This window comes from Simochromis diagramma, unplaced genomic scaffold, assembly GCF_900408965.1.
Source record: "Simochromis diagramma unplaced genomic scaffold, fSimDia1.1 OVJJ01000685.1, whole genome shotgun sequence".
In the NCBI taxonomy this organism is placed as follows: Eukaryota; Metazoa; Chordata; class Actinopteri; order Cichliformes; family Cichlidae; genus Simochromis; species Simochromis diagramma.
In genome coordinates, this window is record NW_024387477.1 from 1,832,766 (window position 1) to 1,860,279 (window position 27,514).

A 27,514-nucleotide genomic window follows, 5' to 3' on the forward strand; every position below is an offset into this window, starting at 1 on the left:
AAACAACCACTCATTATACCCAAGGTATGCAGAAGATCAGATGAGATAGAACTGCAGGAGACCTAAATGGAGGAAATTGAGGATACTTGTGCTCAGAAAAATCTGAGATAAGTGGAAAAACATTCCCATGGTCTGGTTTTCTGCTGCTACATTCAGATGGTAAGGTCTGAATTTGGTGCAAGTAAATATGAAAGACTGCATTCATCATGGCTTCTATCAATGGTTCAGACTGCTGTTGGTGGTGCAATGGTGGCCTTAGTACCAACTTAGCATCATCTTTATGCTACAGCCTAACAAAGTGTTGGTGCAATCCAATGGAACACCGTGAGGATGTGATGGGACAGGAGATTTTCATCATATTGTAGATTTGCAGCTGACTAACCTGTGTGGTGCTATCATCTCAATATGAACCAAAACTTCTGAGGATTGTTTCTATCAGCTTGTTGAAGCTATTAAAATGAAACCAGTTCTGGAGGTACAAGCAGGTCCAACCTGGTACTAACAAAGTGTGACGACAGATCTAAGACCCCTGTCATTGTGTCCTTAGTGGTCTTTTCATGGAGTTAAAGCTATCCAATAAAGCTGCCAGAATCTATGTTACACCACCTTAGAGCCTTTTAATAAAACTCTTTCATAATTTCTGTCTGCTTGTAATGAATATTGTTAGATTATTTGCCCATGTCTTGCCTCTGTCTATTCTTTTTTTTTTACATAACTGCTTTCTTTCTCCCTGTAGCATCTTTCTCCATTTCTTTCTTTCTCTGAGCATACAGATAAGTGAATATGAAACAGACATCATTATATTTCCCAGTCCTTTGCAAACACAAATCTTACACCCCTCGGCTAAGCAATGAATATTTTCTCTGTGTTTTACACTTCTTGTTTTTGAGCACACACACACACATCTACACACACACACACACACACACACACACACACACACACACACACACACACACACACACACACACACACACATCTATGCACTATTCAATTCCATTACAAAGAGCACTGTCATCAGTTCTCACTTTCGCAGTAGTGATTCCTTCATATTGTTTTAGGAGCATTATTTAGATTTTTTATAAACATCTTCAGAAAACTTCTCTTTTGCACCTCAGCTACTTCTTACTTGAAGTTGTTTGTAATGTTTAGCACTTTTTGCCACGCAGATGCTGGAGGATCTGGGATGTACTGTAATGACTCTAAGGTTAAACAGTTTGTAGAAAGTACTGTGCAAGCTCATTTACATTACAGGTGCTGTAGTCAGCACACACTGGCTTAGCTACTGACTACACATGCTAATTATCCAGAGATTTCTATTAACAATTCCTGTGAATCAACTCTGAGTCATGACCTCCTCTTTAACATGTTTGTTGTTCCAAGCTGCACAAAACTCTCCAAGGGATTTTTCTTCAGTCAGTACTGACAAACTGGACAAACTAGTAGATTTCTTTTTAAAGGCAAAACATGTTTTTTATTAAATATTTCAACCAGTTAATCAGCTTTCTTGAAATTTGATTCATATGTCCAGGGGCTAAGGTGATAATGTGTGAAGTATTTCTGCTGGTGAGGTTCCCCAGTCTGCCATTCAATCCAGTGTATGCCGTGGAGATAAACACTCAGCATGTCAGGTAGTAATATTACCACATGGCCCTGCCCCCACAAATTAATGCTTGTCCATTCAAAGAAACATGATCCTGCGTGGTCCAAAAGAGAAGAATTACTAGTTTTAAACAGAGAGATCTGAGTTCTTTGTGAAACTTCATGAGCATACTGAAGCAATAATTACATGGGCAGCAGTACAGCAGTAACAGTAACAAGATCCTGGGTTTGAATCCATCAACTGGCTCGGCCTTCCAACGTGGAGTTTGCATGTTCTCCCCGTGTTTGCGTTGGTTCCCTCTGGGTACTCCACAGTCCAAACACATGCAGTTAGTGTGGTTAGGTAAGCTGGTGATTCTAAATTGCCCACAGGTGCGAATGGTTGGATGTCTTTCTGTTCCAGCCCTGTGACAAACTGTAACCTGAAAGAAAGAAGGAAAGACTGACCGTTTTAGCTGCCTATTCTCAAACTGCCAACTTTCACAATCTATTCATTGGAGCCATTGGAACAGAAAAACACTGCTTGTTTTTTTAACAAAGTTAAAAGGACTGTCACTTAAGTAGCAGTGCTCATGTGAATAAATGCATGTAAAGTATCTGTCGTTTTCATCAGTGTTGATCCTTTTGATGCTGCAGGACTTTTTGTAGACGCTCATCTATTGAACACCATGCATAAGCACGCACTGTATGTGTGGTAAGGTTTTTTAACTGATCATCAGCAAATGGGTGTACACAACATGTTTCACAGAACTGAGAAAATAAGAGCCAAACAGTAAAAACATACTGCAAGTTACTTCAGTGCTGATACTTTACTTAGTTTAGAATACAAGCGAACAAACTGCAGATACAGTAATAATACATCAATAGCAAATTATGGACTTAGCTAAACTGAACGGGAGCCACACAAAGTCCCAGATTCATATCACACGATTAAATGTAGGTAGTCATCAGAATAAACTATTTATGCTCCAAAATAATAACTTTAATTCATTTCAGTATTTATATTTTTCCATTTTGTGACATGGAAAATTTACATTGTAAAATGTCAGATTTGATTAAATTTGGTCCAATGACATATACATGATTGATATACATTCAGTTTATACCAAGCAAAATTTCCTTAATGAATAATTATTTGAAATAATGAAAATAAAATACATTTTCATATATTTCACTTACATTTCACTCCAAATTATTGCTTCATGTTTACGAGTGCAAATGCATTTTTTTCAGTGTATGGAGCATTAAAGTAGTTTTAGTTCAATCTTAATAAATATTGCAGGACTTTAAACTTAATACTAAAAAACTAAGCAAAGCTCGAGTTCCATAAATACAAAGAAATTTCTCATGCTTTATTATTTACCCTGAAAAGGTGTAGTGTTGCAATAATGAAAAAATATTGTGTATATATTATCGCCTGTATCTCTTAACCTCTCTAAATTTGTCTCTTTTAGATGAGTCATAAATAAATGTAAAAAGAAGGCGATTAAGTAGAATTAGAAGCAGCAAAACAGGAAAAACAGTTTAGTGAACAAAATGAAATTTTATAAAAGACATGCACGAATATAATTCCCAGGAAAAGGTTTGATTTTAAAGCAGAGATTATGATGGTGACAAGTAATTTAATTTGATATTATTTGACATGGATTAATTGGGTCAATATTACAAAGAGCTGCTAAACGTTAAACTGTGGCTACACGTCTCTCTTTGTACGTCCCTCTCATGGGTTACAGGTCTGGTTAAATGACTCTGAAATGACAGAACCAATTAATTTAAAGAATTTATACACGGACAACCATAATGAAAGGCTCTCCTATAACTCTTATCTAATTTGTGCATGTGGAAACAGCTACCATACAAGATGAACGCAACTGTCACACCTGTGAGAAACAACAGACGTTGTTGCCTTTGTTTTATTAGACCATTTATAGTGCTGAGAAAATAAGGCAGAAGTATGACTCTTACATGGCACTCAGTTCTTCTGGAGTGTGAACACGACACTTTCCTGAATATTTCATGCAGCACTTTTATACCTGTGTAAGCACTCCTCGAGATGTGTCTTTGAGTGTCTGTGACTCATCTGCTGTATGATGTGAAGATGAAACCCAAGAGGAGCTGGTCTCCACTCAGGAAGTATCTGTACTGTGCAGACACGGTGTAGCCTCAGTTATTGTTGTTGGTCTGTGATGCCCTGTGTTCCATGGCCCTTAAGTGGCTGAGACGAGCACAATGAGTGCATGGTTGTGTCAAAAAACACACAGCAATCCACGAACAGTGTTTACACAATTTCCAGGAAAGGCAAACTCGCAATGAAAAGAATCAACCGGCAGTTTTCCGTTAAATCTCTGCTGCTCATTTAGCATTTCATTTCACCCTCTGCAAATCTGACTGCATGAGAGTCTTTTGGCTGCTCTTTTATCTTTTCCTTATGGCACAGGATCACTGCTAGTAACACTTCTCATTTTAGATTACCCGAGCCTTCAAAGCCACGAGCTTCAACCTTGCTTGTCAGCGTGGCGACTCCCACGTGGATCTCCTCGTTTGATGGCATAACCACTCATTTAAACAATTTGTTGTTGGCGTTAGCTCAAGGCTAAATAAAAAGGGTCTGTTGGTGCCACAGTGCTGGTATGAATTTGCACAAGGTAACACACAAACATTTAATGAAAGGTATTCAGACATCAGCAGCAGTAAACACAGCTAGAACCACTTGGACACAGTTCAAACCCCCCTCTGTACCGAGCATGTGTGTGTGCTATCAGCAGATGGGGACAGCGGCAGGTTGTATGTGCGGCTGTGCCCACATATGTGTGTTGTAGGAGGTCCTCAGTGCTTCCTCAGTGCTCTTCATAAAATGACCTCGGGAGTTGTGGGTGTTGACATTTTGGAGCCTAGCCAGCCTAAGAGCTCTCTAAACAGACATAACATATCGCTGCAAAAGCCCTTTGTGACCTGTAAGGTATCCATGTGTGGGTGGGGGAGTTTCCATTCAAGCATCCCCTGAGAGCCTTTGAGCTTCTTCTAAAAACTTTTCAAGCTTCAGGTTAGTGAACTTACTGGAGCAACGTAGTTGTTAAAATGTAGCATGTTCCTCGTAGGAGTTTGTGGAGCGCCAAAAGGGGCTGAAAGACTGGATGTAGTCAAAGGAAGGGGGGGAAAAGCTTGAGATGAATAGCATTATCACGTCATGGCTTGCTAAAAGTTTGACATTTTGTGTACAGCTTGCTCTACAACGCCCAAGTGGCCACTTGGCCTTCTCAGTATTACAGATAACTGTGGTCACTAAAAACAAACAGTCAAAGTGAGAAAACTTGGGAACTTTTGTTCTCAGAATTTGTCTCAATAGTCTGACTATCCAGTTGTTAAGTGATGATGTATGAAACCTGCTTCCAGGTCCGAACTACTCTGTGTTTATTAAGGGTGTTGTGTTTTTAACATGTTTTAATGCTTTGTATCTTGTTCTATTTAATCTCAACAAGCCCCTAAAAACAGTCAGTGATCACTGTCGGCCTCTCTCGGTTTTTATCATCACTGTTCATTTTAAAGCTCAGTCTTTAACTACAGCCCAGCCCATGCAGCAGTATATTAATGACTAACCTCGTATTGTGGATGGATTATCTCAGTTGTTCTCCTGACTGAAGTTTGGTCCGTTTACAGCATCCTGCCATGCAATTGCATTTGTCCCTAACCATCAGGAACCCTCACGTTAACTTTTATCAAGTGTGGAAAAAAAGTCACAACACTGATGAATCCTTGTCTCAGTGCAATTCTTCACATCCTTTGGTTTCTATCACTTCTGCAGCTGTTGTCATTGCTAATGTATTTGCTTAGATTTTGTGTTTAAAATATTGCATTTTTCTATTTGGTGATGTTTTTAAGCTGTAGCATGTTTGACATCTCAGGCTCACCAGAGAATTCTGGTAGAAAGAAAAAACAAAGTCATGACCTAAAAGCATTTTTCAGTGGCACTAACCCCTCTATACAATATTGATACATCACAACTTTCATTAAAACTGAATAACGTGTAGCACTGCTTGAATAAAAATACATGCTACAGACACATTTATATACACAATAAAAGTTGCCTGGTTGCTGTAGCTAAAGACTAAAAGACAAAGTTATTTAAATCCTCTACACTAGTGTCATTGATTTTCATAGATAATGGTATTCATTCTCCTGGTCTGCCCAGGTGGCATCAATAGTGACTTAACAATATTCAGCTTTTATATTCAGATCAATACATCCTAATCCCCAACATTGATTTTACATGCTGAATATGTATGCCAGTGAAATGTGCCCCTTGTCACTTTCTGTTTGTTGTCCATTTGTTCCCTGTGCATGTGGAACACACAGAAGATTATACCAGATCAATACATGAGCATTTATTGGTATGGATGTGGGAGGCATGATACTGGGGTAGGACACACATTCTAAGTGTTAAGTGTGTTTACATTGTTCTTTGGTACCCAGTCTTGTGTGTGGTGCGAACAAAAAACCCTCTGTAATAACTTTGGATGGTGAACAAACATAAGTTAGAATAAATCAAGAAATGTCAGGGTTCAGATTCCCGGTCATAGAAAGTCCTCTGACGGGATAGAACCGCGACTATGTGTCTCTGTTAGGCAGCACCTACATGTTATCTCCCAAACTGCTCGTCGACCTCCTGCCTCAGTCGCCCTCTCGGGCTCGCAGCTTATGTACCAAACCTGAGGAAGACGTTAAACTGAGCTGGATTAAAATGACTTTTGTTCAAATCACAAATGCATTGTGAGTCATCAGGATTCTGCATTTACGAGCTTATCAAGCTTGTTTTTTATTTTTCCACTTGAAAGACACAAGCTGAAGATTCATATAATTTTTTGTAAATGATGACATATGTGTGCACGTGATGTATGTAGACGTATAGTTAAAGGTTAGGTATGACCTCTCTGCTGACAAAATATGTGAGTGAGAGACAGAGAAAAGGAGATTTTGTCACTGTCTGGACCCCACTCACCACTCTCACTGTTCATTGGCTCTCTCCCCTCCTGTTAATGTCTATGTGTATAAAAATGAAAAATGCATTAATGGCTGAATACGGCCTAGAGAGTGACAGTGCATTGACTGATGACGGAATGAACAAGCTCATTATTAAAGGTCTTATCACCCCTCTGCAGATGCACTTACACACATGCGCACACACACATGCGCACACACACATGCGCTCACACAGAGTGTGAGAGAGAGACCTCAGTTGTTCAATGTCATGAATGCGTTTGTCATCATAATCAACACTTTGGCCTAAAATCACCTTTTTGAAAAGTTTTAAAAGGACCTTTTGTAGGTCAGTGTTGTCCAAAGTACAAAAGCTCAGACGTTATTTCTCTGTAAACACGTAGAGACACACATAATGGTGCGAGTGGTCCAGTGTTGGCGCTGCTAGTTTAAGCGAAAAAGACGTGGAAAGACAGTCGAGGAAGTCATCTTAATGACTGAATGTTGAAAAACTAAATGTGCTTGATGTATTTTCATCAGCTGTAATCAGTGTTGGGTAAGTTACTTTAAATTAGTAACTTAGTTACATTACTAGTTACTTCTATCAAAAGTAACTCCATTACTTCAAGTTACTCGTTACTTTCAGAGTAACTAGTTACTAGGGAAAGTAACTTTTACTCAGAATTCTCTTGTTAATGTGTTGCTTCCGTAACTGGATACCCAGCAAGACTGCCAGTCTTCTAGCTTGCTTACTTGCCACAAGTGCACTGTGCCACCTACCAATAGAAAGGAAAAAAATAATGTGCACATTTCCACGAGAGAAATCCCACGCCTGATTCTATCCTAGCCTGCTTTTTACATCCAACACAAAAACTGCAGTCGTGGTGCTTTCGACTGTACTCAGAACTCGGAAATTCTGCCTTCTGAATAGGAAGATGTAGGTAACACCAGACTGCAGATGAGCTGCATACAGGGCTGGACTGGGACAAAAAAATCAGCCCAGTCATTTTGACTAGAGACTGGCCCACCATTATAGGAAAAATCATAAAGCCTTTGAATGAAAATAAACACTGTTGTGACAGTGATGTACACTGTTCTGATGGTATATATGTATCAATCTATCAATTGTTTGTTGCAAGATTCAGATAATTATTTTTTTTAAAAGTGAGACATTTTAAATGAGAATAAGAAAGTGTTTCCTTGTGCCCCCCTTTCCCTTTTAATGCCCTACATGGACCCCTGGCAACACTTTGCTAGACCCGCCCCTGCACAGTTACCAGCTGTCAGCTACTTAGAAAAGGATCCTGGTGTTATTTGTCTCTCAGAAACAGTTCATAACTTCCCTTCAACTCATTCATGTCACCTAAAAGGTAAACCTGTTTCTCCATCACAGCTCTGATGATTCAGTAAGGACATCTCCTGGTTTCATCTTCATGTTTCCCTCTCACCACATATTCAAACCGATATCATGGCCAGCAGGTTTACAGCTGTGGCTCCAGCAAACATCAGCTGATACTAGAAATTAATATTAAATAAATTCTAACAACAGCTGATCAAGCTTAAAAGTGCTGCTGTTGTTTACCGCGACATCCGCTGGTTTCCTCTTTCTGGCGCAAAGTGGGCGATAAATAAACAAGAGAGAAAAGCCGATCAGCTGATCATTGATCAGTTTCATGATTGAGTAGATACAGGAGAGAGATGGTGAGAGGATGAGAGAAGAAGAGGCAGCTGTGCAGCGTAAACACAGAATAACTCCAGCTTTGTGTCTTTTTCATTGTAGCTGAAGTCCGGGACAAACTGTTCCTTTTCACCTCAATACGAAACGCGTAATATTTTCACTGAATATGAGACGATTCCGTTTTTTACGGGACGGTTGGCAACTCTAATAATTAACCTTATGAACAAAATAAAGTTCAACATCAGTAACATAGCACCACCCAGCTGTATAGAAACTCCTTCATGCTAGCTAGCACGCAGTACGAAAAAGTCAGCATAACGAAAATAAACTCCACCTAAACTTGGTTCATATCTGACCCAGATGGACTGCAGGTTATAACTTCTTACCTGAAGTTCAGTTCACCTGACACTCTCGGACCAGCGGCCGCTTCGGGTCTCTCCTCCTGCCTCCCTTTTCCTTCATCCACCTGCTGGCCTCCACCACTTGCTAATGTTATTGAATCTGTGGAAGCTCCGCGATAGCCACCACACGAAGTAACGAATAACGAGCCTATCTAAATCCCAGTAACGAGTAACGCGTTCCCGGTTTTGGCATAATAACTAGTTACCGTGCTCGTTACCACAATAATAACGTAGTTATTGTAACGCGTTACTTAATAATGCGTTAGTCCCAACACTGGCTGTAATACAAACAAACAATCATACGTTCATCTGCGATTATCAGAATCATCATTCAGGGTGTTACATTTTCGAACACCATCATGCTTTCCCAGTTTACAGAAAGATGAATCTGCCAGCTCATACCAAACCTTCATGACAAACTTTATAGTCAGAGGCTGTTTATCTGTTTTTAAGGTGGTTACATCCTCGTATCCCTTAAACATTCATGATGTTGTGATTATATAACCTGTAGGTAACTCAGAGTCATGTAGAAAATGGCAATTTAGATATTTATCTAATTACCAGGAAAATGGACACAGTCTAACAAGGTGCATGGATACAACACTAATGCAGCAGATATGAGGATAATTCTGCTCCATTTAAATTCAGACCTTCACATAGTTTTTCCAATTATTAATAATCAGTATTGACTGGTAATTATATATAACAGCTGGGGGAACTGCTTCCATAACAGTAATGGTATTAGCCAGACTCATTCATTATGATGCGCATAAAGTATAAATAAATATAACCAAATGCAGCTTAGTCTGTTTTTTTTTTTTTCTTACCAAGCAGAGGGACCAAACTAGACTGGACCCAAAATGCAATAGAAAATTATACATTTTTAATACATTTTGAAGCAGTTACAGTAATGAAAATACATCAAAGGTGTCACTTTAGCTCATCGTGCTATTTATTCCCCCCCCCCTTTTTTTCTTTTTTTTACCACGATTAACCAGATTGGACCAAAGATGTACGATGTAAATGTCTAAAATATAATATATTAGTTTTCTTTTTAATTTGTACCATCCTGAATGTTTTCAGAAAACACATATTGCCAGCCAGACACCAGATAATCAATTTTGCACATCCTTAAAGTTCGTTTTAGTGTCATTATTTAACTGTGGTAATGTTACTGATTGTCATTTTGTTAGCTAATGCTATAGTGAAATCAGAAAACAGGAATATAAAAGTAAGAATTTATAATAATGGAAAATGGAAAAGCTTTAGGGCGCCGGCCCTTTGAGATGCCTGCACTAGACTTACCGCTCAATCTTTATCCCCACCCTCACCTGCGATCACGAGCTTTGGGCAGTGGCTGCTCCTCCCTTAAAGAGGCTGAGGAGTTCAGCCACATGTTTTTAAAGAAGTGGAAAACTTTGTTACTGATAGCAAAGCAAATAGTAAATCCTCCCTTTTTATGCTTCCCTTAACTTTATTTTATCGAGCTACCTTCCACCAACCGATTTCTGATTTCCTTATATAAACTGTTCAGTCATTATGTTTTTTTATTTTCTTCTACTTAATCGATTGCTACTTGACTTGCTTTTATTGTGTGTCTAATAGGTGAAAATAATTCAAGAAGCTGATGCTTTACTTTCCACTTCAGCATCTTGACGGTTATTCAACCTGTTTAATACGAGCCATTGTGAGAGATTGAGAGCACTTTAGCGTACAGATAGCAGAAAGATAATTAGCTTAATCTCCATGGGTGGCTGAGTCCCCTTCAGCCACTATGATGGAAATAGTGTGCGTTCCCATCCATGCTGTCGGTGGGACCAGCGGCAGTTAGGTAACAGTCCCTTAACTGATTTGAATCAACTAATTAGAATCACTAACTACACTTCCTCCCTCCCTCTCTCTATCACACACAGATACACATGTCTGTGTTTCAAACTGGAGCTGCAGCAGCCAGCTGTGCTCGTCGATAGCTTCTCGTTATTCATATGCCGCTTATTATCTGTATAGTGTTCAGCTCTAAGTCATCGCGATTCTTTCTCTTTCAATAATTGTCTTATATTTCCTGCTCTCGCAGTTCTTAGGTATCATTTTTTGCAACTAGCCACAAGAGATCAAAAATCTCTGGGGGTCACAGTCTAATTGGTCTTCGTTGTGATCCTCAGAAGAGAATTTTACCTTCGACTGAGGCTCATCGGCAGGCTTCAGTCACAGTTCCTGCATTAACGCCTGTTACAATTACATTTTAAATAAAAGGATGTATTTCATGGTATTTCTAAACCTTCCCAGAGAGATGATGTGTTAGTGAAAATGTGAATATAAGTTTTAAAGTTCCCTGAAAAGGTTTTGTAAAAAGTCGTTTTTACAGTTCACTGTATGTTTTTGTGTCGGGTGGCAATTCTAACACTGCAAAACAAACTATTTGAATAAAATGGAATTGAAATGAAATGTTCAATTTCCTTTCTGCAAAATGCAAAAGACAAAACGCCTAACCAGTCGGTTTTATAAGATGGAGAAAAGTAAAGTGACACTCTCTACACTTTCTGCCAGTTAAAACTGTTCACCTTGTACCTGTCATATCCAAGCTCGTCTGTGTTTTTCTTTTCATCTGCAAACCTCTCTCTCCCCTCCAGAGCCCTTCATTTTTAATTTATGCCTTTAATCATTCAGCTCAATGTGCAGCGTTAAGGGAGAGCGCTTGTTTCCTCCATCAGGGTGTCCCTCCAGTGTGGCACTGCTCCTGAGCAGATGGTATCTGTGATAAGGACCTACAATGAATATGCATCCCTCACCTCGGCACTTGCACCAGGGTCACATTAAAGCCCATCGATCTCACACACACACTTGCTTTACACTGCGTCCTCCACCTTCGGGCCCCCTCCAAAGAGTGCTTGTTGCGTCAGAAATTGGCCTGGGTATATTTCACACAGCAGCAGATCATCACACTGACATTACAATAAAGCTAAACTTGCTGAGAGGTAGTTTTCTGTTACTACAAGGCTTTTTTTTTCCTTGCTCCTGATGATGATTCACGCTTCACATTTTCTTGGAAGATCTTAAAAAGGTCTAAGAATGTGTATGTTTGGAACAACACTTAAAGCAGTGCAACACACTTAAGCAAACCAGATAGTTTGTTTATAAAAACATGTTTTTTATTTAGCCGTCCCTCTGATATACCGTAATTCCCGGACTACAGAGCGCACCTGATTAAAAGCCGCATGCTCTAATTTTAGAAAGAAAATCAATTTTGTACTTGTACAGGCCGCACCGGATTTTAAGCCGTATGCGTTTCATTTGTAATATGAGATATTTACACAGAAATATTACACGTGAGGATTTTTAACGTTTAATTTAATCCGTAAGGTAACATAAACATGGTAACATAAACATTATGGTAACATACAAAAATGCATACTGCAAATGCTTCTTTTCCTCGAACAGCGGCTGTAACACGGCTACCTGTAAGTATACGTACGTATCAGTAACACAACAATTACGTTGCTTATGGTTTTTTTACGTAACAGTGCACAAACAACATTACAACTCTTAACAACCGGTAAAAATATATACCGTGCACAAAAAAATGCATTAGCCGCACGTCAGTATAAGCCGCAGCGTTCACAGTGTGGGAAAAAAGTAGCGGCTTATGACCCGAAAACTACAGTAGTCATTTCAAATCCCGTCCATCCTGGTCAGTCTGTTGCTTTAGATCAGGGCTGTCCAACTCCAGCCTCTGCCTGACCAATTGATATATGTCCTCTTCGTCTCAGCCACCTCTCTCAGCACTCCTGTCTGCTTTCTTCATCTCATTTCACCATCTCATTTTTCTTTGCTAACCTCTGTATCTGAAAAAAAGCCTATCCTTCCTCATTCCACCACCAAGTCTCATCTTCTTGGCGCTGTCCCTCACCAAACTCTGAACTAGTTATCTGGAATCTCTTCTCTACCACCAGGAGCCTGATTCAACTCTGTGCAACATTGTTTCATCTTCAACTAACACCATTTAATCCTTGCAGCTTTCTCAATTTACCAGTCATAGTCCCTACATTAACATTTAACGTCCCTACTCTCACCTCTGCTTTCCGGGCTTTCCTTCATTCCTGCTGCTTCTGAACACCCTGTCATAGAACCACGGCCGACCCGGCGGCATTTCCATGCTTTCCAGGATCTTTTATTCTTTCCAGTTGCTGTACAAACACTCGGCTGCAGCTTTGCAGCTCCCAGCCGGACACATACCACCAACAACAACCACCATTCAGGAGCTGGCTCACCCTTTAAGCCGGTGAGGCGTGATTGCGGATGCCGCGAAAAAAGTGATCTGAGTAACTCTGAATGCTACCAGTCAGGCTGCTCTGAGTATTTCACAAACTGCTGATCTGCTGGGATTTTCCAACACAACTATCTCTCGGGTTTATAGAGAATGATTCGAGGAAGAGAAAAACAGATATAGAAAAGTGAAAATATCCAGTGAACAGCAAAGAAAATGCCTTGATGATTTTAGAGGTCAGTAGAGAATAACCAGACTGCTTTGAACTGACAGGAAGGCGACATTAACTCAAATAACCACCGATTACATCCAATGAATGCAGACACGCATCAGATGTCTCAATTTCTACTGAGACATTCTTGTGGTAGGGTCAGACTTGGATCCATCCGTCCTCGTATCAATGGTTCACGCTGCTGCTGCTGTAATAGTGTGGGGGATATTTTCTTGGTACACTTGGCTCCTTAGTACCAACTGAACATCGTTTTAATGGCACAGCCTGCTCGGGTATTGCTGCTAATCATGTCCATCCCTTTATGAGACAGTGTGCCCATTTTTAAGGCGTTTTCTATCAGGATAACACAACAACGGCAACTGTGTGATCCTGATACGTCAATTCAGACCAAAATCTTTGAGTAATGTTACCCACACTTGTAGTTTAATTTATGCAACAAAGTATTATGGGAGTTCTAAAGGATAAAGGGGTCCAACCCACTTCTAGCAACGTCTATCTAATGAAGTGTCCAATGACTGTACATCAACTGTTTCTGCTGACTGACTAAGGCAACTCTTTATCAAATCTAACTGATTGTAAAGTTAAAGATTTTAAACACCAGTAAGTACATTTTCTCTTTGGTACGGTCACCTCGAGTTTTGGCAGCTTGTAATGAAAACACCAGCGTCAGTACGTCATTATGAATCTGATGTCTTTGTTTGTGTTCAATATCTCTGTCAAATGAACAAACTTGCAAACATTGCTGACGTAAATTGACATCATTTCTGAAAGGTACCAGCTGACTCACAAGTCACACTCAAAGTATCCCAGCATAAAATGAATATGCATGTGTGACTCATGTACACACAGACACACTAGCAAATAAATAAATGCTCATGCATGCTCATGCATGGAAATTCACACTCATTTTTCACTAACATGTTCACACACCCACACAAGCTTATTTGCATATCAGTGGGTACGTTCGTGTCTGGCCTACATTCACAACAGTAACGCTGAATGCAAAGCTTACACGCATATATGAACACACAAGTGCACACACTCTCTTTCTCGCTGAAAGTGTTCACTCCATCCACTGAGACAACACGGATAATTCACAGATAAACATGCATACATTTGTTGCAGTTGTGCACAGGTGGCAGTTTTATTTTTACTTGGTTTATAATTATTTTCACGCACGTCTCTGGAGGAACCCCAGCCTGTCCTTCTCTGGCAAACCTCTCCAGATCCTCCAGATTTAACTGCCTTCTAGCGAGGACCCCGGTCTTTGGTTCACCCGACAGATTTTAAAGTCAGGACGTTGTGCAGGCCAGTCAGCAACGCTCACTTTGAACTTCTGGAGGTCGTTCTTCACCAGGACGTGTGTTTTGGGTCATTGTCATGGAAGACGACAAAGCTATGTGCCACGCCCAGTTTTGCTGCTGACCGCTTTTGGTTTTCTTTCAGAATCTTCACACATCCTTCATGGTTTCTTCCACCTTGATGAGATTCCCAGTTCCAGACACACTGAAGTGTTCCCACAGCATAATACTCCCACCACCGTGCTTCCCTGTGGTCTCTCTCTTCCTGCTTTCTCCAAACATCTTAGTTTAGTCTTATCGGACCAAAGGACACTTTGAGTGCAGAATCTTTCTCCAGGTTGTTCTTAGTGTACTTCACACGTGTTTGTTGTGATTGTAGAGCTCTTTTTCATCCCTGTTGTTGTTTTTATGGTACTCTACTCCAGTCTGGCTCTAAGATGTTTTTCTTGGTCTGCAGCATCACAGTCATTCCTGTGCACAGTTCTAGTGACTGTTAACTTTGATACTACATTTCCTGACTTGGCTAAGTTAATCTCTTGTGTCTAAGCAGTTGTTCTGAGCTCTTTAGAAACATCTCTCACTATTTGTCTTTGAAATCTTTCTCATCCTACCTCAGTCAGGCGTGTTCTGTCCTGGGAGTCTCTCTTTGAATTTCTTAATGATACTTCTCACTCCATTTCTTGGCATTTGGAAACATTATGATGACTTTGTATACAAATAATTGATGCTCTCCAAAGAAAACTCATCCTTAGAACATCTACTTGGCCTTTAATCCTTTTCTGCTTTATATTTCACAGGGGCTAATAATTTAATCCTCAACCATGCTTTTGAAATGAAGTGGAAGAGAAGTACAAGAAGTATGTCTGTGTCCCTCTTTGTAAAGCTTTGCTAACATCTGGTTAAAAAAAATCCCAGTAATGTTTCACTTTACTGTGAATAGGGCATGACATACATCCTCGATGTATCCACACCCAGCATAAATGTCTCCCGTGTCTCTGCCCATTCCCTGCTTGGACATTTTACAATTTCCCAAAAGGTCAAATCAATTTGATATACAGAATGTAGAATCTGATTATGCACACTTAACAGCACAAAATGTGCGCCTTTTTTTCTGTTGCCTTTTGAGAAGAGGAGGAATGACAGAGTGGATCGGTCCACAGCAAGCGCTTTGGCTGAGATTACATTAACAGTCATTCACAGCCAGTTAATATACAGTCAACCAGGCCAAAGGTAGACAAAAGCGCTTTTGTCTACCTTCTGGCCTGAACATATGATAATTCATTATTTGATGTTTCCGAGCATTTACCGCCCACAGAATATTTAATGAGGAATGAAAATTAAACATTTATTGGATCTCAAATCTTTAATTTTGAGAATCACCGAATGTAAACCTAGTATGTGTGCAAGAACAGGGTGCCTTTTTTCAACCAGTTGGTTTCAGTTTTTTTCTTATTCTTTTTCTTTGCAGAAGAAAAAAAACAACATTACTGTGGACATGAACATTCAAAAGGTCAAAAATCAAGCAACCCTTGAAATGCTGAAGCAATTCCATTTGCAGTCCCAAATATTACGGGCGAGGCAGCAGGAATAATGATCATTATGTTGAGAAAATGGCACTGATTTGTAATATTGTTTTTAATGCTAACAGGAGAGCTATGTCTCAAAAATTTCAAATTCGAGTAGAAGTTCACATTAAGTTTGATGACATAAACAGTTTTTCTTCCATCCAAGATTCAAGCTGAAGGAAAGCAATGGTTTAATCTATGTGAGCACCTGCAGAGCTAAAATGATCAGAGCTGGGTGATTCTTATTGACAGACATGTTGCTCAAATTACTTGGAAATGCTCTAAGGTTCTGACCCTCAGGCACAGTAATATATGACAACAGGGATGTGCACGCATTTACAGCTTCCTTGAATTGAACAAAAATGCCAAAGTTTATACAGCATCCTCTGTAAAAACTGCTCTAAAATAAACTTTGTCTACTTTATGTGGGGTCTAGCACGTGATTATTACTGTGCTCTGCTGAATGTGCCACACTGCAGTGAACTGTGTAACTATAAAAGGTCTTATTTGAAACCCAAAGTGCAGCAGAAACAGCACACCACTGAGACAGATGCCATTTGTGTCCTTGTGATTTCTTCTTGGTAATTAGTTTTTTTAGTTACAGTGCTGGCTAATAAAAAAGAAGAGAAAAGTCATATATGCATACAGAAATATACTAAAACTGCTATAATAATATTAGCAACCATAATGAAATATTATGACAGATGTCTGCTTTGATCACACAAACATTATGTTCAAGTAAGTAAAGAATCATTTTCAATTCAGTCCTATTTTATTTATACAGCACCAAATCACAACAACAGTCGTCTCGAGGTGCTTCATATTGTAAGGTCGACCCTACAATACTACATACAGAGAAAAACAACAATCATATGACCCCCTATGAGCAAGCTCTTTGGTGACAGTGGGAAGGAAAAACTCCCTTTTAACAGGAAGAAACCTCCAGCGGTCAGTAATACATTCAATTTTCTACAGTATATTTCTAACTAGGCGGCTCATTTTCTTTCTCTTGATGATACTTTCTTTAAAGTCACAACACATTTTGGGGTCAAGTTGAAAGGAAGGCAGATGTAAAAGTGAGGTCAGAGGTCAAATGCGATGCAGTGCGGTATTTTGAATCTTTGTATGGTACATTCAACGTGTCGATAATACACACCACACATGTAAGAGTCGTGGTTTCTAAGTTTAAGGGTTTTTGGCAGTTTTTGACTGATAAATCATTAAGTCGGCCTTGAAAACCTCAAAGGATGTTCAGTCAAAACTTGTCAACTTCCCGTGCTTACAGACAGAAGGACATGCAAATATGACCACAAACATAATCTCCTTGGTGGAGGAAAGAAGAAGAAGAATTAGTTGTAGGTATGTCAGCAGTTAAACTGCACCATGTGTCTAACTTCTAGAGCAGTCCTAATGAAAACAAGCAGCAATTTGTGCAGTCAGCAGAGTCACCTCACAGCATGCAGACTCTGGGTTTGAACCTCCTAACCTCCCGGCCTTTGGTAGTGCCTGCAGGGCTTTTCTCTGAGTGCCTCTGTTTCCTACCACAATCCAAACAGAAGCGTGTCAGGTTCAGTGGTGAGTCTAAATTGGTTATGGTTGTGAATAAAAGGTCAATTAAGTGTATAGAATAAAGTGCTTTATGAATAAATGAGTCAAATTAGACCAAATGTGGCTAAAAAGCTCTTTGAGTTGTCAGTAAGTGCGAAGTAGATGGCAAACCATTTCACGCCACTTATTCCACAATCAGTTTTCACCCAGTAGATCAAATTGCTGCTGTCCTCCATCGTCAAACTCAGACTGAAAAGTGTTGGAATTCAATTTTCTATCTTTGATTGTTGTTTAGTTTTAGTTCAGCCCCAGTCCTGTTCTCAACAACCTCATTTCCAGCAGCAACTGTTTTTAGTTTTGATAAACCAAATGTTTGCTACTACTTCTCGCTGATGACTGAAATTTACATTTATTTTCTACACAGTACAGCCAAAAAAACAAATCCCAAGCATATTCATTCAGCAGGTCCTCTTTGCTTTCATTTTCTGGTATTTTCAGTCTCCATTTGTGTCCTCACACCTCTCCATTTCATCATCGATTTAAACAATTACACAACCGCAAAGCAGCGAGTTACAATGAATTGTGGAAACACAGTGTTGTTGTTCTGTCCTATGAATTTTTTATGCGTTCATCGCTTCTTAGATGGTAAAGAAGTACAAAAACAAAGACTGAAATTAGCCATTGTGGATCACTGCTGCGTGGTGGAAATTAATCATGTGACGCATCTGTTGGCGCCGTCCTAGCACGCACGTAGGCACCGACAAAACACAACCTCTGCATCACTGGTGTCCTGTAATTTTCAACACAAGCAACCATTTTCAAAAGTTCAGCGATCTCTAATTCCTGCTGCTGCGTTTCTATGAGCCTGGCTGATACACGTAAACAGCAACCCCATCATTAACATCTATTTGAAGCAGACCTTTGATTTTAATTCAAGTTAGCACAGACTCAGAACACTCACATACACAATTTTTAGTCTTTTTCATAGAGAACTGACACATGCATGTACTGTTGATTTTCTAACCACATGACACATGGAAGCAAAGTCCAAACTCAAAATGGGAGATTATGGAAATATTATATTCAAAAGGACAGTTTACCGCACATAAAGATATATAGACGATTAAAACATGGATACAGCACCATTGTTTTTTCACAAAGCGACACATGAGCTCCCAAATGAAATTGTGAGCCATGAAATTTGAAACACAATAAGCCAGAAAGACTTACAACTGTAAATGGGGGAGGATCTGTGCAGCGGTCGTATAGATGTGTATAGCGAAATTATGGGAAGATTGTGAAAAGAGGAGAGGAAAGTAAAAGAGGAGTGGAGCACAGAAGAGAGGAGAACAAGAGTAGGTCTAGGTGAAGGGTTGTCTCATTAATCTTAAAAGGGCACAGCGGCACCTTCAGAATGCAAATGAAACTATCAGTCTTGTCACAGAAACACGAGGATGGAGCGATGGAGAGATTGACAGTGTTACTGAAGGGAAAGGAAGAAGTAGAGGAAGAAGTAGAGAAAGAAAAGAAAGAAGAAAAAGAGACGGAAAGAGAAACCCGTGTTGAGTGCTTCTGCCATGCTGCAAAAGTCACATAAAGAGCATTTAATCCAACGTGGGAAACTATCTGTTTCCTAAAAGTCAAAGTAATTAAGGCGTCGTAGGTGAGCGAGTGCTTTTCGACTCTATATTTACTCCTGATATTAAGCCTCAGCTTTGTTCTTGCGCTTGTTTGTGTCTAATGGATGCTGAAAAAAATGTATCAAATGAACCAAGTGTTGATTTTCACACATAACACTTACAATCTTTATTTTTCTGCTCGAGCAAATCTCGCACCACCAAACATTTGGCAATAAAATAAAGTTGGATAAAGCTAGAAAAGAACCAAACCACTATAATCTGAAAAATATATATCGCTCTGCTGTAATGCACGTGTGCATATGATCATATGGATTAAAATCTACGTTTGTTTGGCTTCATGCAGGATTGTAACCCCACACTTCCTGGTAGAAGTTCAGTGATGTGCTTGTGATATTGTACCATTGTGCCTAATCGCCTATGCTGCACCAGATCTGGTCTGAAAGACACGTAATTGGCCAAAGTCTCTTGTCATGGCCTAGATTTTGTAAAGCTTAAAAACAGAGCTCACAGGTGGTGCAGGAGTCTGGTCTCCTCTGAGGCTGTTTGAATTACAATCTGCTGAACAGCTCTTAAATGTAAGAAGCTTTAATAGCTCTACAACCCAGCTGACTGATGGTTGATGTTAATTCTCACCTCCTCCTGTATGACAGGGCATTTTATGCAAGACACTGAACCCTGAATTGTTTCCAGTATAAGCCAAGACTTTGAATAGTAACTCATTTTTAATGGTCACAATATGAGTTAATCATGGGGCTCAGGGGGTTGGGAAGCGCATCTGTAACAGGAAGGTCGCCGGTTCGATCCCCAGGCTCTCTGTCCTGGTCGTTGTGTCCTTGGGCAAGACACTTCACCTACCGCCTACTGGTGTTGGCCAGAGGGGCCGATGGCGCGATATGGCAGCCTCGCTTCTGTCAGTCTGCCCCAGGGCAGCTGTGGCTACAACTGTAGCTGCCTCCACCAGTGTGTGAATGTGAGAGTGAATGAATAGTGGCATTGTAAAGCGCTTTGGGTGCCTTGAAAAGCGCTATATAAATCCAATCCATTATTATTATTATAATCAGCTGGTGCTTAGTTAACTCCGGAAACCACCTTCATGTGCTCAGACACAGAATAAATTACGTGTGGAATAGGACAGGCTTTTAAGGGAGGACAGCAGTATTGAGGATTGTTAGACACTTGGAGGTGGTGAGGGGGGGGAAGGTGTCGGGCAGCATGGCGCGCTGGCTTTTCAGAGTCAGTGAGGTAAAATGGGAAGGTGGTAGGAGTGGAAGCAGAGAGCGCTGCTGGTCATCAGAGGACAAAGGCAGATCATCAACAGGTTCACCTGCACAGGGACAAGAAGGAATCATTAGGTGAGAAAAGTTGTGTTGTGAGCTGTCTCTGTGACTGAGGCAGCATCTAGTTGGTGTGACAGCTGGGTAGCTCCATTCTCTTTATATTTGGCTTTGTGATACTGCAGGCCGTTAATCAATTGATGGGGGCAAAGGTCAGCTCTCCCTCGGGGCTCTTCCTGACAAAACACTGCACTTTCGGGCTCTACGCCTGCAGTACAGCTGTGGTTTTCCATTGTTTTTCTATCAACAGCATAATGTTGTAAAATGAATGTTTCTTTCTAAAAATGGCAACTCTGTAAAGTGATAATATATGTTATGTCCAAAGCCCAGCACACTTCTAATGATGATCTCCTTCCTCTCTTTTCTCTCTTTCAGCTCTCCAGACCACACAACCTCCCAAGGTCCTTTTCCCCCCAGACAGACAAGACACAGTGATAGAAGTCACACCTGGTGAGGAACAGCAATTCCTCTCTATTTCTTTATCCTTGGTTTCGGGTGATGATCCTCTAGGTCCGTATTTTTAGAATGGCATCTCCATTCTGGGTGCAAAGTGCTCATCACTTTGGTGTCTCTTCGTGGAATGGCGTGCTCCATCAGGGCGTTTCCACGAACACTTTGGTTTCAGCCTGTGGCAGCGCATGTGATCCGTTTCACTTTACTGTGGCCTTTCAGGCATGCGTGAACTTTAGCGATGGAAGTCTACTTGAATGTGTTAACGGTTCTGCATCTTGATGATGAAAGATGCAGCTAAGCGTACAAACAGCTGATTGATTGATTCTGCAGATCTGTCATTTACATTTAGCAGTCATTGTCTTTTTTTAACTACTGCAAATAAAATAGTTAGGGTCGCCTCACAGGAGTTAAGTTAGTGGAGATTATTAGCTGTGTCCCAAAACCTAGGCCGCATCCTTCTGAGGACCCGGCCTTCGCGGTCTACGTGGGCCAAAGACCGAGAAGACTGAGAAGGCCGGAAGTGCGAGGCTGTGAAATTGGACGGTCTAGCCTTCAGATTTGCGTCACTGCTGTCTCGGTGGAGTTTAATAAACTCGGTGTAAATTCTCGATGTCTCACACTTCTGTTTAATCAGTTTTTTGTTTGACGTTTATTCAGCGGTGTGAAAAAAAACGGAGGAACCCACCCGATGGATTAATAAAGTTTTATTTAATCTAATCTAATAATTTTAATCTCAGCCAAACTGATTTACTCACAAACAAATAAAATACAGAAAAAAGCCAAACAATAAGATTTTTAGGTTATCTAACTGATTAACCTGAGTAGTGAAAGACCGCGGGGATCTGAAAACATTTTGTGGCGAGAGTCCGGTGTTCTCGCCGGCTCTGGTGGGTAACAGACGTCTCCGAAAATGTCGGAGCACTTTTGTAAATATGTGGTGTCTTGATAAACCGAGCAGATATTTGAAGTTTACACAGCTACATTCTCGCCTGAAAATATGTTAAAAGTTTATTTTGTGACCCAGAAAGAGTAATAAGAGTAATATTAAAACTTAGTAGCTGCCACCATTGTTGGTCCGTTTATCGTTGGGGTTTTCTCTGTATTATTATGGGGTCTTTACCTTATAATACAAAGTGCTTTCTGGTGACTGTTGTTGTGATTTGGCATTTGGATATGATTGGCAGTACTGTGATGGGATCCTGCCCAAAACCACATCCATGACCTTGACTTCTACTCTTTCTTCCTGTACATGTATGTGAAGGGAACACTACTTCAGCATTTGAATTTCTCCATTGTCATAAATCATGACTTGAGAAATTTCCCATATACATTTCAGTCAGTGTGTTTTTATATGAGCAAACTTCTTCTAAGTTTAGCCTGGTTTGTGAATCAGACTGAAGCCAATTGGCCAAAATAATCACATCAGCTGGTATAGCTCCTAGGGGCTTTGTAAAAGGATACTTTACTGAACCCTGAAGGGTCATTGGCTCCATCGGTTAGAAAGCTAGAGGTCAGCTTTGACCACTGAACAGCAGGCCGAGATTTAGAGTCTCGTGTGAGATAATGCAGAGACGGTGGCTCGGTGAGCCTGTCAGCGTGCACTTTATCCATTGCAGTCCCGTCGCGTCTGTGTTCTTTTATCTCCTCCAGTCAATGACTAACAATGACTTATGTGCAGATATGTTCTCAAACCAATTTACTCTGCGCTTAAATATTTGCAGCACCCACACGGCACTCGCCGCAGAGCTGTCTTATCTACTGATGCGACCTGGCAGAGAGTCAAAACCGTGACATTTAAAAAATTCCCGTCCTTTCACTTCGACTCATCTTCAGTAGATGATTTTCAGATGAGAGTAAGTTTGTTTGGATTGGCAAATTATATCAACCTCAAAAAAAATGACATTTAAGTGCCGTCGCCGTAGCAATATAACGAAAGCAACAGGAAACGTGACGTCTAACGGGAAGGTGAAGGAAAAATCTATAAGCTGCTCATGAAAAAACAAGACAGGTGAGGTGAAGAATCTATGAGAGAAACATGAAAAATTCAGCGCTGAAAGGATCTCATTAAGATTTGCTTGTGTACCAATCAGTGTGCGCTGTGCTCTGAGGATGGCCCAGTTGGCTGCCTTCATTCCCAGCTGCACGTGTGTTGTGTATGTTTAAGTGTATAAACCCGTCATGCATGCGCGTGTGTGTGTGTCTGCCCTGCTGTTTGGCGGTCTTTCTGACAATGTTAGCACTGTAGGCAGAAATGTGTTTGGATGTGTGCACAAGTCTGCGCATTTGTGTGTTTCCATTAACTCCAGATTGATGTAGTAACAAATAGGCCCTAAGGCCTCTGTACACTGATTGCAGCAGGGACACCTTTTAATGGGCACTGCATTCTCACCCCTACCAAACACAAACATACACACACACACACACACGGCCACAGTGTGACCCTGTGGTACATTTTTAATTATCATCTTGTTTTAACCTGGGGGAGATTTACATCAGCAACCACAGTTATGTTCTTCATTTTCCTCCACCCCCCTCTCTCCTCCACTCGTCTGCTCCACTCTTCTTCTTTATATTTACACTTTCACTCATTTTTTTCCTCTTCTTTCCATCCTTTTATTCTTTCTGTCTCATTTCATCTTCGGTACCTTCACTTTCTATTTCCTTTAATATCGGTTTTATTTACTTTTTCCTTCTCTCTGCCGTCCTGCTCGCCACCGCTTTTGTCATTATTCCATAATGCCTTGGGTTATACATGCGATTTGTTTCACTTCCTGTTACTATGCCGACATGGTCTAGAGGCAACAAACAGACAAAAATAACTATTAAACATAAATTTGTGATATTTGTGTTAAAAGAAATCAAAAGTAAAATCAGAAAAGCTAACAGTGTTTGAGGAGTTCTACACACGTCCCGGATATCCTGGAAATTCATCCTTACTCTGAATGTGCAGCTTTGTGATAAATGTTAAGTACTACTGCTAAGGATGAGCAACTTAAATATGTGAAAGAGATGAGAATAAATGAGTTATTGGAAGACTTGCTGTGTTTTTATCTAATCAATAGTAATACTTTGGATGGAGTCCAAAGAATAAAATATGTTTTCTGCCTCTTTAAACACATTCAGAGTTTCCATCTCTTAATACATTTTTGTTGCCAATTAAACTCTTTGATTGTTACCAAACTGTCACAGTCAGAAATATATTCAAATTGGAAGTCAAAAACAAACATTTCCAAAACTGGGCATGTTTAACTGAGTATTCAGGAAACGATCAGTTCCCATTATTTTTCCCAGCATAACAGAGAAATGGAAGTGACAACGCAGCCTGACAAACGGAGCATAAAGATTGAGAACCAATGTGAGTATAAGATCAGTGTTGCTGAAATTATGAGACACCGCGATATGACTCGCAGTTTAATTTAACACTGTAAAATGTGCTTTCTGCTCATCAAATTAAGGCTCATCATTTAATTCAATAATCATTGTTCTCAGATCGATATTTAAAACCGGTGAAGCTCAGCTAATTGTTGGACTGTCACACGCCTCTGACGTCTGTCCATCCATCTTTCTCAGACATCCACCCTAACGGCCTCCAACTCTTTGATTCCTGTTTCCATCTATCTGTCAACTCCTCACAGCAAAGTGTTGCTATTCTGATGACCAAGCTGGATCTATGATCCAAACACAACCTGCCAGCTCATTTCAAATCTATCGCATGTGACGCATTTGGTGCAGAGGGTGCCGCTGTAACGCTGTCATGCTTCATGTCTTTGGCATCAGTTTGGGATTAGTTGTTGTTGGGATACTTTGGAACCATTTCATTGATTTAAGGCTGTTATTTATTGCCTGATTTGCATTGAATGGGCAGAGGAAGAACTAAACAGTTCAAAATCTCTCTGCGGGCTGGTGACTGGGACGGTCATTTTGAAAGTAGTCGCAGTTCTACAACTTTTCCTGAGTAACAGCCCCATCGGAGATTTTAACATGCACTCATTCACGCGACCACTAGAGGTCTACTACACAATCAAACTCAGCCATTCATAAAATTCAGAGCAAGCTTTTTAAGGTATCTAAATGCTTCACTTCTTTTTCAGTTTTCTCCTTTATTGAGATTCTTTTAAGTGATTCTCTGTTTTATGGATGTTTTTCTTGTTTTTGGCTGCTGTGAGACAAAAATAACATAATAGCAAAATAATATCTAAATAAAGTACATCTGACCTTATATTTAGATTTTATAACACAACGAAATTAATTTGCTTCCAAACTTTTTGTTTTAAGACAGAAATATTGCTAACATCCAGATTATAAAACAACCAAAGTTGGCTTAAAGTTGGTCCATCTCCCCTTAGCTGTGCTGCTGCTGCTTTTAAATCCCCACTTTGTGTTAGACTCACCCAACCTTCATGTCAGGGACCGTCACCGAAGATGAGAGTCGGGTCTCCAGCTGTGACCCAGAGACCAAAAAGCAGTGTTTAGTAGTAACGTGTCCAAGCCCGAAGGTGGCCGATCTGACCGGCAGCGTTTTTTGTGTTTTTTACTGACACTCTCTGTGTTTTGTTCCATAAATTATCCTTCAATTAGACCTCAGCTGCTGATGTTCATTTCCCAATGACACGCCAAGCACTCTGGGAAATTAAATAGCCTTCATGGAAATCACCTAAGCACACACAGGCACACAACCTGTGCTTTTTAGCATTATGCAGATGAATTAGCCACGTGGACGTCAGGCGCACATTCGCCAAATTTATTCTTGATTTTGATAAACATTTGAAGTCGTTGCACAGATTGATGTTTTCATTTCAGTTTCATTAGCTGCTGCCTGAGTTTAGACACCACACAAACAAGTCACGCTCTCTGATACTTTCACACATAGAGCAGTATTAGATGCTGCTGTGAGGTTTGCTGTGAAAGGCAGAGGAAGATAAGGAGGTAAGCTTTCTTCTCTTTACTGCCCCCCCCCCCCCCCCTTGTCTTCTCTTTCTCCGTCTGTCTCTGTCTTTTTCGTATTTATCTCTCTACGTCTGTCTCCCTCTGTGCTGTGTCTGCCTCTATCTCACCTTCCTTCCATCTGTATATCTTCCCTCCATCACACTCTCTATATCTCTGACTGTCCTTTTGTCTTTCTCTTTAAGGCTCATTCAGCCTTTTATTTTTTCTTCAAATGCTTTAAAACTGTGAGGCGCTATATCAATATTCCCCTTCAACCTGTCACAGACAGATAATGTGAGGTAAGAGCGGGATAAAATGAATGCAAGAAAGGTCTTAATGTTTCTGACATCCATCCTTCAGAGAGACTCTGGAGTCACCATGCTGCATCATTCTGCACCGAATTCCATCAAATGATCGGCAGCAGAAACATACAGTGGCAAAACAGGAATGTTATTGCTGTAGTACCACCTAAAAAGTAAAGGACAGAAGGTGAGGAAGGAAAAAATGCATGAAAAGGAAGGATAGAAGGAAGCAAGGAAAAACAAAGTACATAGGAATGAGGGTAAAAGCTTCTGACAACTGACAATAACAATACGTAAAGCAGTTTTATGTGCAATAGTGCATAGCGCATAGTTGATTGAACAAATTATGAAAAAATGGGGGGTTGATAACTTGTCAGGATGGATGCACAAAAAAGTTGGAAAGAGGGGCATAAAAACAGCTCAGAAATTAAAGAAAAGTAAAGCAAAAATTGGCAAGAGAAGAAAAAAAAAGTTTAAAAAGGCAGCCGAGATATAAAAAAAGGAAAGAAAATGAGGACGCGATAGAAACAATGGAACAACAACGGAGGAGATGGGAAGTGATAAAATAAGAAGTGCAGTATGTAGATAGAATCAAAGGGAAGAAGTGAGGAGCAAACAATGATGAAAAGGAAATAAGGAAAGGAGAAATGTAACTCTATGAATGTTCAAAAGACTCTCGTGTTTCCATTACAGATTCAGAAGAAGAAGCCGATCACAGTAAGATCAGTGGGAGTCAAGTTTATTTGTGCAGTGCAGTTTACTTAAATATAATCAGTGTGCTTCAGGTTGAACTGCATTAAAATTAAAACAATTATGTAAGCTAATCGATTAGACCTGTTGATTAGGTATTTGCTTGACTGACCTTCTCAACGTGTCCTTGCCATGTTCTGACTTTTTCATATGGATGCTGAGAAAAAGATAAAAGTGTCTTTGCAGGCAGTTCAAAGGGAGGACACAACTGTACAATAACAACGAGGCAGAGAGGCAGGGTCCAAAAAGAAGGTGTTACAGCTGTGGAAGAGTAACGGAAGGAAATTTGTAGACTGAGTTGAACTAAAGTCCAAAACACACACACACACATACTAAAGAAGTCCTTTAAACACAGAAAAACAGGAACAACAGGAGTAAACTCAAAATGCAGACATGCGACAATATAGAGTCCAAAGGTTTTTGGACGGAGGTGCAGTTTTTGTATTTCTTCTGCATCACAGTGGATTTGAAATGAAACAATTAAGATGTGATTAAAGTGCAAACTTTCAGCTTCAATTCAAAGGTTATGACAAAAAAATATGAA

The 27,514-nt window shown here is 40.2% G+C and overlaps 1 protein-coding gene across 4 annotated transcripts in view; it reads left to right on the plus strand.

The window, feature by feature from the left end:
- il1rapl2 (interleukin 1 receptor accessory protein-like 2) overlaps nucleotides 1-27,514 on the plus strand; it is a 472,397-nt gene that overhangs the window by 364,818 nt on the left and 80,065 nt on the right. For all 4 annotated transcript variants that reach the window (XM_040015740.1, XM_040015741.1, XM_040015742.1 and 1 more), the window contains exon 7: nucleotides 20,915-20,989. In XM_040015740.1, the coding sequence (XP_039871674.1) occupies nucleotides 20,915-20,989 (75 nt within the window). The remainder of the gene's footprint in view (nucleotides 1-20,914; nucleotides 20,990-27,514) is intronic.